Source organism: Pan troglodytes, chromosome 2, assembly GCF_028858775.2.
Source record: "Pan troglodytes isolate AG18354 chromosome 2, NHGRI_mPanTro3-v2.0_pri, whole genome shotgun sequence".
NCBI lineage: Eukaryota > Metazoa > Chordata > Mammalia > Primates > Hominidae > Pan > Pan troglodytes.
The window spans coordinates 159,880,198-159,892,334 of NC_086015.1; the positions used below are offsets into that span (position 1 = coordinate 159,880,198).

The 12,137-nt window shown below is 42.2% G+C and overlaps 3 protein-coding genes across 4 annotated transcripts in view; 1 reads left to right on the forward strand and 2 right to left on the reverse strand.

The window, feature by feature from the left end:
* The window catches only part of LOC112208604 (uncharacterized), a 41,765-nt gene extending 37,297 nt beyond the window's left edge, over positions 1–4,468 (reverse strand). Inside the window, exons 1-3 of the mRNA XM_063806364.1 lie at positions 4,430–4,468; positions 3,640–4,268; positions 1,513–1,555 (exon numbers count right to left, since the gene is read on the reverse strand). Coding sequence (XP_063662434.1) covers positions 1,513–1,555; positions 3,640–4,268; positions 4,430–4,468 — 711 coding nt within the window. The remainder of the gene's footprint in view (positions 1–1,512; positions 1,556–3,639; positions 4,269–4,429) is intronic.
* Positions 3,236–5,813, reverse strand: LOC134809496 (uncharacterized). The gene is made up of 2 exons (XM_063806365.1): positions 5,784–5,813; positions 3,236–5,278 (listed from the first exon to the last, which is right to left on the reverse strand). Exons 1-2 carry the CDS (start codon positions 5,811–5,813, stop codon positions 4,691–4,693), a joined length of 618 nt encoding a protein of 205 aa, XP_063662435.1. The 3' UTR covers positions 3,236–4,690.
* TIPARP (TCDD inducible poly(ADP-ribose) polymerase) overlaps positions 3,696–12,137 on the forward strand; it is a 32,483-nt gene continuing 24,041 nt past the window's right edge. Inside the window, exons 1-2 of one of the 2 annotated variants that reach the window (XM_009446731.5) lie at positions 3,696–4,229; positions 7,085–8,042. In XM_009446731.5, the coding sequence (XP_009445006.1) occupies positions 7,126–8,042 (917 nt within the window). In that variant the 5' untranslated portion in view covers positions 3,696–4,229; positions 7,085–7,125. Of the gene's footprint in view, positions 4,823–7,084; positions 8,043–12,137 lie in introns of both variants that reach the window. The other variant, XM_009446732.5, reaches the window with a different exon arrangement.

Sequence of the window (12,137 nt, forward strand, 5' to 3'; positions counted from 1 at the left end):
AAGAATGACAGAAATTATCAATAAAAGGAATTGGAAATTAAAATATTTCCATTCTATAAGCATATTTAAAGATAATTTGGCCAGGCACAGTGGCTCATGCCTGTAGTCTAGCACTTTGGGAGGTCCAGGCAGGTGGATTGCTTGAAGCCAGGAGTTTGAGACCAGCCTGGCCAACATGGTGAAACCCTGTCTCTATTAAAAATACAAAAATCAGCTGAGCACAGTGGCCCACACATGTAATCCAAGCTACTCAGGTGGCTGACGCAGGAGAATCACTTGAACCTGGAAGCGGAAGTTGCAGTCAAGATTACGCCACTGCACTCCAGCCTAGGGGACAGAGTGAGATCCTGTCTCAAAAAAAAGAAATTAAAAAAATAAAGATAATTAAATAGCTTATTAAATAGCTTAGAGTCACATATAAAAAGTATACACACGCATATGCCATATATACATATATATTGCATGTACATGTGTCTTTTGTAGTTTTGAAGAGTGCTCAGGGACGAGCCACATCTTATTCATCTATGTGTACTTATAATATTTAGTCCAGTTACTAGAATGTAGTAGATACGCAGTGAATAAGTTATGAAAAAAAGTGAACTAACATGTGCAATTAGAATGAACTAAATAAGCAAAAAATACTATAATTACTTGGAATATTGAACAGCTATTTGTTTAAAAGACAATATTAACATAGAAAGCTGTTTATGACATGTTAAGTAAAATAATATAGAAAAATACCTTGAATAAATAAGACAGATTATAACTATATCAAAGTGTTAAAATGAGATTTAGACAGGGTCCTGTTCTGTTGTCCAGGCTGGAGTGCAATAGTGTGACCATAGCTCACCGCAGCCTTGACCTCTTGGCCTCAAGCAATCCTCCTGCCTCAGCTTCCGAGTAGCAGGGACTAGAGATGCATGCCACCGTGCCCAGCTAATTAAAATTTTTTTTTCCGTAGAGATAGGGGTCTCACCATGCTGGCCAGGCTGCTCTTAAACTCCTGCTCTCAACTGATCCTCCGGCCTTAGCCTCCCGAAGTGCTGGGATTACAGGCATGAGCCACTGCGTGGCCAAAATGAGACTTTAAAAGGTTCAACTATGGGCATCGTTATTTCTTCTACTTCCTGTTTTTAATTAACATGTTTCTTAATCTTACAATGATTTGGTATATTTACAGAATTATCAGGAAATGTTATAGGAGTTGTATTGCTTTGTGACAGCTCTTGTATTTCTGACATACCAACTCACATTACTATCTAACTGGTAGAGCCTAGAAGACTAGTTAGGAGACATGATAGTTTATTAGCTAAGAATGTGTTCATATATACATAACAGATAACAGTTTAATAAAATTGGGATTTACTTTCTAAACATATTAAGTCTAGAGGCAGCCAGTCTAGGATGGCTGCAGCAGTTTCAAGATGTCATGAGTAACCCAGGTTCCCATCTTTCTGCCCCAGCATCCTTAGCTTGTTGCTTCCATCTTTGTATTTTCCACATCATATTCACCTTCATTTTTGTCATGAAACTCCATCTCCATCCTGTTATTATTCTAGAAGAAAGAACAAAAGGAAGAAATTCAAGGGGTGACTCTGTATTAGGAAAGGAAACGCTTTTCTAGAAATCTTAAGCATGTGTCTAGAAGTGTATCCCATGGCCATCCATAACCCCATGGGCTCTAGGGAAATGAATTTTTCAGCTAGGCACATTGTCATCCCTCCTTCAAAAAACGATGGGCCACATCCGAGGTAGAGATTGTAGAGGATACCTTTTATGGAGCAGTAAAACTTCAACAGTCTGAGGGGCCTAAATCCAAGATTTTGAGTCCAGAATTTGGTGCCATTTTTCCCTTCGAGGCAATTAACATTCAGAAAGCAGTAATGGAGAGAGGCTGAGAAACTAGCCAGAGTTTTCAACTGCCTCAAGGGGAGTGGGTGTGGGATTGGGTGGGTAAAAATATTGAGTTCAGGACCTAAGGAGGAAAGATTTTAAGTTGGAACTGGGCTATACCCTGAAAGTAACTTTTAATTATTCTCTGATTGGATTAAGGTGGTCTGTCCCTAGTCTAAATCACTACCAATATGTCACACCTCCCAATATTCACAATCTTGTGTAGTTCCTTCCCACACTGACGCTGAGCTTGGCCATGAGACTTGCTTTGGCCAGTGACACATTAGTAAGCATGATAAAAGTAAAGGCTTGCACATTGAGGCCTGTCTTTTTGGAATGTCCCCTCTTGCAATCCTAAGATTATGATGCTGTGAGGAAGCCTAAATTAGCCATATGGAGAAGCCATGTAGAGAAAAACCAAGGTATGTAGCTAACAGCCTTCTTTCTGTTCCAGCATCCTTAGCTCGTGGCTTCCATGTCCATATTTTCCACATCATGTTCACTTCATTTTTGTCATGAAACTCCATCTCCATCCTTAAGTCCCAAGACTTACGACCCTAGTTAAGCCATTCCAGCCAGGCCCCAGTATGCCCACGCTAATTGAAGCCCCAGACATCATGGAGCAGAAATGAGCCACCTGTACTATGCCCTGACTGAATTCCTGTGCCAGAGAATTCAGAATCATGAGTAAATAAAAGAGCCATTGTTTTACGTCATTATATTTTGGGGGTGGTTTGAACACAGCAATAAATAACTGAAATACTACTAAAAGCATAAAGAATGTATAACAACCTAATTGTTACAAGGGAGTGGAATTAATAATCTACAAGAAGGCACAAAAGGACAGAAAAGAAACAGAACAAACGAGAAAAATAGAAAGCCAACAGTAATATGGTAAACTCAAATATTAGCTTCTAGGCAATTCTATGTATGAGTAGACACTGACCAAGATCTTGTCTCAATAAGATTTTAAATGTAAAGATTTTCATCTTTTACCTATTGTCCTCTGAATTCCGCCCATATCATTCTCACCTTAGTTTAATGGCCCTGCCTTGATGCAATTTGAAATAAGCTGCTAAGGAGATAACACCCTTAATCTATTCATTGCTGGTGCGCTTACCCAGTCTGGTTTAGAACAGTTTAACAAAGGCTTAGAATCATAATGTCTATGATTATTACCTCTTAGGTCCTAGTTTTACTGACTTCCATGTCTGGAATTACCAGCACTTTTTTTTTTCGTACATATGGATTATATGAACTAAATGTATTGTTTCTTCCCTCACCACTGAAAATCTATTCAATATATGGAGTTACAATTCAAAGTATTTTACAACCCAGAAAATATGGCCATTCCGTATGTGGTGTGTATTTCAGAGGTGCTCTGCAAGCTCCATGAGGACAGGCATGAAGTTCAGGCTACATGCCTGGTACGTAATAGACGCTCTGACAGACATTTGCTGAATGAATAAGTTAGTCACTACGGCGTTTGTGGGCTTTAAAACACAAGTAAATGCGCTTCTATCGCCAAAACCTCACAGCTCGGTTTCCCTTCTGCAAGGTGGCGTACAAGGCCCACGAAATAGTCGGCCGCCGCAGGTGCGCAGCCCGTCCAGCCTGTCCGGCTCGGAGCAGGCGACCTCGTCTGGTGGCAGTGGGGGAGGCAGCCGTTTGCTTCCTCACAGGGTGTGCCGGAATCAGAGGCTGGAGGCGTCAGGGGAGGAGGCAAATAAACAAAGCCAACCGCACCGAAACGGGTCGTTCCGTTTCACATCCTCCCTCGGGTGCCTGCGTCTTCTCGGAACAAAGTGACCCTCCATCTGTCCGCAGGCAGGTGGAGCCCGTCCCACGCGGCACGCGCCTTCCTTCCTCACAGCCGCGTGTAGACGCGGACCCTCAGGGACACTGCGGGCGCGAGAAAGGACACGCCCCCTCGCGGGAGCACAAGTCCACCGCACAGAACTCGCGCGCCTCCCCTCGAACGAACGCGCACGCGCGCGCAGGGGGCGGGTCTTCTTCCCGACACCCACTGAGCGCCCGGCCTCCTCACCCCACCCCACCGAACTCCGGCCGCCCAGGCTCCGCCTCCGCGACGGGCCTTCGGGAGGAGGCGACCGGAAGCCACTTAAAGCAGAGATCGAGGTGACAGGCGAGCTGGCTGGACTCGGAGCGCGGTCGGGGCTTTCTGCGTTCGCGGCGGCGGAATGGCCCGTGCGCGGCTCGCCGCGTCGCGGCTCTGTGGTCCCTAGACGTCGGCTCCCGCCCTCGGCGCTGATCTCCGGCGCGGACACTGCTTTCCACTCGGCTCCTGTCGTCCGTTCTCTCAGGCTCCCGTTCAGGTAAAGGGCTCCGGGAGGGCACTGAGGGGCTGAAGAACCCTAGCGGGGAGTGCGAGCGCCGGCCTCGCGGCTCCGGCCCCGGCCCCGGCCCCGCGCCGGCAGTGTGCGGGGCTCTCGCGGATCGGGGTGATAGATTTTGAGACTGCCCTTTGTACCGAATTCACTCAGGTCCCGTCAGCATGAAGATGGAATTGGTTTACACTTCTTAGGCACTTAGAGCCTGTGGCAGGTGTGTACATCAGACCGAGGCGCCGAAGGATTTAGTTGGGGTCGCCGGCGCCTGCCCCTTCCCCGTTCGTCAGGGTGGGGGCGCGTCTATGCGGCCTCCCCCGCGGGCCGACCCCGGGTGCTCTGAGGCGCCTAGGAGCCCTTCCCAGACCCCGGGGGAGGGCACGGCAGCTACGGGAGCCTTCCGGCTACCCCGCGTTTCGGGCTGCAGCCCAGAAGTTTGGAAGATGTTTTCACATTAACTTTGAGAGCGCACAAGTCTTCGTCTTCCTCCCCGCCGCCGCGGGAAGCGCTCGCCGCCTTTCCCCCGCGCTTCGCGGCTCAGTTCTGCGAGCCCCCAAGACCCGTTGGACGCTCCTCGGGAGGTGAGCTGAGGGGGTAAAGAAGAATGAGAGAGAGAAGGCGCTGCGAGTAGTCTCTGGGATGCAGGGAGGCCGGGGCGGGTCGTTGGTCCGAAGGAGGCTGGACAGGGGTTGGGGGGCGCCCAGGCGCCTGCTGAGGGGAAGGCGGGGGCGGGGACGCCCGGGAACACCCGGAATTGCAGAGCCGGGCGGCGCCTCAGCTGCGCTGCGCGGATTTGGCGCGGCCCGGGACCAGGAGCTGAGCAAACCGCCGCGGCCAACAGGAGGCGTCGCTCGGACCCGGGCTCGGCGCCGGGGTGTCGCGCGGCGGCGGGCGGGCAGGCTTTGGAGCGGCGGTTTTTTCGGAAAGTGCTTTTGGCCGGGAGTGCCGCAGAACCCCGGCGTCACGAGGTGAGGGGTGTCGCGGTGTGTCGCCTGCCGCTGGAGACCGGAGGATGTGTTCTTCTCATCTTTATTTTTCTGTTATGAAAGTTAATTGAGGAACTAGGTTCTAGTGGCTTTCCCCCTCCAGCCACTTCTCCAGTTCTCTGCTTCTTCCTCCCAGTTTTGTTTCCGAGTTTGATGAAAGGGCAATAATAGGAAAAGTTGCGCGCGCTTGCTTGCGTGTGTACGCGCAGACACACATATAAATAAAATCGATTTAGTGTCTATTTTACCTTGATTGGGTTTGATAGGAGTGGTTAGAGAGTGTGCGCGTGGGGAAAGCACAGGCCGGTTTGGTATGGTGGAGAGGGAATACCACAATCTGTGCCAATTGTGCCTTGAGGCAATAACACCAAATGATGAATAATAACGCCTGGCTTGGCTCCTTTCCAGTTGATTTATGTCTCATGTCAGATCCCTCCTTCTTCGTGAAGCTTTCCCTAACAATGCCAGCTTACAGTGAACTCTCCTTTTTCTGCCTTTTCCTTTTGTACTTATCATGTAAATTTAATACTTCGTTATAAACTGCTTTGTATTTTACTTTTCTGAATTTGATGGACTTCTTACACATAGATTTATGACTCTCCAATTAAATTTTTAATATTCACTTTTGGGGACACTCAGTTTTACCTTTTGTTGTTGACCCACAAACAACAAAGAACTAAGCATTTAATATGTGCTTTTCTTAACTAATTCAGCCAACAAAATATATATGGAACACCAGCTGTGTGCATTGTGGTAGCTAGGCACTTTATTGGGCACCTAGGATGCATATTTGATTAAGTCATGGGACCTTGCGTCACAGATCTCTTTCAGTTTATTGGACAAGAGAGAAGAGGATTAATTGCTCATCACCATTCCTTTCTCACCTGGCACAATCTCAGTAAATGTTTTCAAATTTCAGTTTTTTTCAAGGGGTCTGATTCTTGGAAGAAAGGACTTTTTCGTCTCTTTCAGTAGTTGATTAGGAATCTGAAATTTGGTGTGTGTTTTATATATTTTTTTATTTTTCTATAGTATGCCTTCATTTGCTCTTTAAAAATGTATATATGTAACTTTTCTGAAGGCAAGAACTAGGAGGCTTTTTCTGTGTTACCAAGTTGTGCTTGTCTTCTGACACATCGTGCAGTGGTTGTTGCTAATGGGGCTTCTGTTACTAAACACACCCTTGTATTCCATCAGAAGTGGTAATGTTTTTGGGGGTTGTAAAAGTAGACTCTTAACATTCTTGGATAGTATATTAGAGCTTTCTGAATAGAGAAATGCTTAACAGACTCCTGGCTTTCTCCCATAGAACATTTCAATTGAGAGCCCCTGTTACTTGTGTATATTCTTATACCCTTAAATTGACTCACTGTTTTAAGTTTGAAGTTTATCTTTCATTTGATGAACTTTTAAAGAAACTTTGTCAACTCATGAGATAGGTGATACATAAACAACTATAAAGAGAACCGCAAAGCTGAGTGGAAATGTGGTTTCCCTGCTGTCATCATCTAGATACAGTTATTTCTACCTCCCATTTCCCACCCCACTCTAACCTTATAGTAGAAATTCTTAACCTAGCAGAATTGCAAACTCTTATGTATTCAGTCCACAAATGCATGCCAATGGCCTATTGAAAGACTCTTCTACTTTTACCTGCTGTGTGCTTTTGAATAGCCTTGGGTGCTTTGGAGCCTTAATTTCTCAATAAAATTTAAAATTGACCTGTAAAAACTAAATATAGTATAAGAGGAATGGTTTCAGGGAATCAGTCAGGACAAAAACAAAACATTTTAATGAATGAATGAAATCCAGTTGCTGTCAGTTTGTAAATGATCATCTTCCTTCCTTTCCTCGTAGGATTTTTAGACTCTGAGGAGCAGTTGGAGCTAATCCACATTATGGAAATGGAAACCACCGAACCTGAGCCAGACTGTGTAGTGCAGCCTCCCTGTCCTCCTGATGACTTTTCATGCCAAATGAGACTCTCTGAGAAGATCACTCCATTGAAGACTTGTTTTAAGAAAAAGGATCAGAAAAGATTGGGAACTGGAACCCTGAGGTCTTTGAGGCCAATATTAAACACTCTTCTAGAATCTGGCTCACTTGATGGGGTTTTTAGATCTAGGAAGCAGAGTACAGATGAGAACAGCTTACATGAACCTATGATGAAGAAAGCCATGGAAATCAATTCATCATGCCCACCAGCAGAAAATAATATGTCTGTTCTGATTCCTGATAGGACAAATGTTGGGGACCAGATACCGGAAGCCCATCCTTCCACTGAAGCTCCAGAACGAGTGGTTCCAATCCAAGATCACAGCTTTCCATCAGAAACCCTCAGTGGGACGGTGGCAGATTCCACACCAGGTCACTTCCAGACTGATCTTTTGCACCCAGTTTCAAGTGATGTTCCTACTAGTCCTGACTGCTTAGACAAAGTCATAGATTATGTTCCAGGCATTTTCCAAGAAAACAGTTTTACAATCCAATACATTCTGGACACCAGTGATAAGCTGAGTACTGAGCTCTTTCAGGACAAAAGTGAAGAGGCTTCCCTTGACCTCGTGTTTGAGCTGGTGAACCAGTTGCAGTACCACACTCACCAAGAGAACGGAATTGAAATTTGCATGGACTTTCTGCAAGGCACTTGTATTTATGGCAGGGATTGTTTGAAGCACCACACTGTCTTGCCATATCATTGGCAGATCAAAAGGACAACTACTCAAAAGTGGCAGAGTGTATTCAATGATTCTCAGGAGCACTTGGAAAGATTTTACTGTAACCCAGAAAATGATAGAATGAGAATGAAGTATGGGTATGTATTTATAACAACTTGTAGAACTGTTGTTAAATGCTATAGAGAAGGTAAAGAAGCTAAAAGCTTAGTAGGGTGGTTTCTTTCAGTAGTAACAGGTTTTCTTTTTTTCCACTATTATTCTTTTGACTGTGCTATCCTGATTTTTCATGGTGGGTGAATGCAGGCTATTAACTCAACCGGACAATGAAAGTTTTACGATTTGAACAATTCATATGTCAGTTCAACGTGCGTGTGACTGAGAAGTTGCACATACATTAAATATTGTGAATCAAATACTGTTTTAATCACCCAAGGAAAGCTGGCTTTTGAAAGAAAGTCTGGCGAATCTTACTATAACATAAATAATGAATCTCCTAATTTATCTAATTTTAAAGCTCTGCACATTGAGTAGCTGTTATTTTTTAAAGAAAAATAGTATTGTCGAGAGATGTTTGTGACCCTCTTCATTTTGAATGGTATAAACATCTTTTCTGTGAATGATTCAGAAGTTCCTCCCATACTTCTGGATCTTTTATTAGTTTCCTTGGAACTTTTCACCATTAAGTTTATATTATAGATAAAATAAATTTTTCCAGAATTTAGGGTATTTTTTTTTTAACCTGGAAGAGTCCTTTAACAATCCGTGAAGGGATGAATTTATGGTAAGGTATGTTTAATACTCAAACAATTATCCTTGAGTTTTGGTACACAAGATGTGTGTATACACATAACTCAGTTCTTTTAGTATGGATGTCTAAGCAGCATTCACTGGCAGGGAACTGGTATTTCCACATCTGAATTCTTCTTTAAACTTTAAAATGAAGAAAATGATAGTTGCCTCATGTAAAGTTGCTAGTGCAAAAATGGCTATATAATAAGCATTAATATTTACATCTGTAAGTTATTTCTCCTGTAGCATAGAAGGAGCTAAAGTGTGTGGTGTTAATAGCTATTTGTGTATGACCAAGAGTAAGGATTAAAATTAAAAGGGAGAGAAGAACACTTCTGTCCATGCTCCCTGATTGGGGAGGCCATGAAGGCAACCTAACAGCTTCATACTAATGAATGGCCTGGTATAGTACTGAGATGACCCATATTGGAGGGGAAAATACACTGAATATACCATCCCAGAAGTCCAAGAGAAAACAATTCCTTGAGTCATCTTTGTTCACAGATATGTTGATTTACACTACCTATGTGTCTAGAGAGTCAGCAAATGGTTGCAGTAAACCATTTCCAAGTTGTCTGATTCTGGTGGTCTTCATGTCAACCTTCTGAATTCTGACTGGTGTCCACAGAGCTTGTTCGCATTCCAGAAACATGGTTTTTGTTTTGTTTTGTTTTGTTTTTTTCATTTATCTCGTTCCCATTCAGTAATGGGTAAATGGTTGTCTTTTAATAATTTTAATATTTCAGTTATATAGTACATAAATCCATGTGTCTTTTTAGCAACTTAATTATCATGAGACTAGAACTTTGCATCTTGTGTTTCAAAAGGGAAGTGCCGAACAAGAAGAGAAACAGTATAAAGCCCACATTGAAAAGTATTACATAGAAGACCCTATAAGATAAAAGTAAGGTCACATCAAGAGTGTAGTTTTCCTGACTATAAATGTATTATCTTGATAATATATTACACTCAAGATTCCACCTTGCTTCAGTAGTGAAAATCTTATAATACAGCTAAGTACTTTTAACTTATTTTTTTAAGCCGGCATTGGAAGAGAAAAATGTTTTTCCATTTTATCTTAAAAATCTTTTTAATAAGGTATTTTCCAAAATCTCTGTTGCCCATGAGCTAGCAATTCTAATTGCTATGTCAAGGGTAATTAATTTTATATACTCTCAAAGCCACTCTAATCCTTCTATCTCCAGATTGCAAAACTTTGCAGAACAGTGGCTCCCACTTCACCTTCATGAAGCAAATTTCCAGTCTGCTGAGTACTTCAGCATCTTGGTACATTAAGTTTCTATCTGTTTGAATTGATCAGGAAGAAACTAGCAGGATTATTGGCCAACACATGACAGTCTGTTACCATGAGAACAAGGCAAGATAATCATTTTGATCCCAGAAAATCCAGGAATTCTTAGGTCAGGAGCATATAGGTGTTTTTTATCCTTTGGTAAGATTGTTTTGCTTAAGAATAGACATAGATATAGGCCCATAAGCCTGCATTGTTGTATTATGAGGTAGTTGCAATGGGTGCTTGATTTCCAAATCAGTTTTAATGAAGTAAACTAATGTTTATCTGACACTTGGGAGAAGAAAAGTGTGAGTGAAGTATTATAATTACCATTGCTCCTACTACATTGTTAGTGGTAATAAGTGGTCCTGTCCTAGGAAAATAGCAAAAAGTATTAACTGTTAAATTACTAGTAAAGTGAAGTTCTCTGAAGATTACAGGAAGAAATGTTGTAATATAGTAGATAGCTAAGTGTCAAAAATTAGGCTTTTGGGAAGTTGACTTGTGGTCATTGCAACCTGGTTTTCCTTGTATTCCAAAGCGATGTTGTGTTTCCTGGCAACAAGATGCAGATAACGGCATGTTGAGCCTTGCTGAGAGATTCACAAACAAGCTGGAGCAGCCCAGGTTCACATGGTTACCACATTATTTGGCTAAAGCTATTAATCTCTGTGGTCAGGCCTGTAAAGCTGGTCTATCTGTGCAGATTGCGCATAACCAGGAAGTGTGTGTTCAGCTGTGTATATGTCGAAGTTGGAACCAGCAGTCTTTGGATTCAGAAATAATGAATGGCAGTTGTTTATCCCACTGTTTTCAGTAGTTTATATGGCTTGGTAAATCATTATCATATTCTGTATCCATAACATCTTCATTGTGTGATACTTGGGGAAAGTTCATAGTTCTGGGTCTCTAGCAGAGATGAAAGTTCATAGTTTCAAACTGTACAGATAAAATTTTTTATTTAGCTTTGCAAATGTATTGGATTTAATACCTAAATCTAAATTATATGTATAGTGTTCATTTTGTTCTCAGGAATGAAATTGGAAAGGAAGTTGAACTAGATAAATTCACAGGACCTTTCCAATTTTTTAGTCAAGATGCTTAGATACTAAAAGCACATTAAAAAAGGATTTCAATAATACATGCTTATTTGTTCCTTGTAATGAAATTATGATGTAATCCCACTTTGCTTTCTCATTTTGCTTTTGTACATCTACAAACGTTCATTGCCAACATAAACTGCATACTAGTGTGTATGTACTTCCCAGATATAGATGCTGAGGCTTTTTTGCACACGAGATGAGCCTTGGAGAATTTCCAAATTCCAAATATACAGTTGAGAAACAACATTGAGTGTTGTGTTTTCGATTAAGAAAACAGAGTCTCGAACAGTGTAGGCACTCATCTTTAGTAGACGATGACATTGGATGGCAGAATTAAGCAGTTTTAAAAGAGCCTTGCACACTGTGGAGTACTGTTGTGGATAATTGAAATTATGGAGGTTGTGCAAATCTCTCTTTGGCAAACAAGATCACCACTAGTTTCATATTACATTCATTTTAAATCGAGCCAGAACAATTTTCTATTTATTTCCACCTGTCAAGAAGGGACACACTGCAAACCTTATTTTGGAGGCTACCTGCAGGTGCACACGTGACCAATGATTATTTCTAATTCTGAATTTATTGAAAGAGAGTGGAGGTGAAGAGGAAGAGGAAAGTTGCAAACCCTGAATCCATTATTAATTTTTTTCAGAGGACAGGGTTTTTTTCTTTTGGGATTAATGCTCACTGATAAAAGAGGGAGCTTTAGTTGCTTTAAGGCTTAAGGCTAGAGTATTGTCATAGTTTTAGTTGCTGAGTGATTTTGATTGCTAATTGCCCTTAGAAGTCTATTTTTAAACTCTGTCCAAGGGACAATACCATTAGATGACTTCACAGAAACTCTATATAAAAGAGAAATGTATATTAATGATCATAAAAAGCATATACTGTTACAGTCCCTATATGACTTGCATAGTGAATTAGCTAAACTAGAGCAAGCTCCTGACTGAACTCTACTGGAGTAGTTAAATTAGCCAAGTTAGCTCTGGCGTGCACAGCTGTGATGATGTATGAACTAACTCATTATGTGTTATTGATAACACTGG

What these genes read in the sequence shown, in the direction of transcription:
- LOC134809496 (XM_063806365.1), bottom strand. Translation starts at nt 5,813, where the DNA reads ATGTGTAAGAAGTCCATCAAATTCAGAAAA. An exon ending in AGTCCATCAAATTCAGAAAA is followed by an intron (nt 5,279 to 5,783) that starts GTAAAATACAAA and finishes CTTTCATAACAG; the next exon opens with AAAAATAAAGATGAGAAGAA.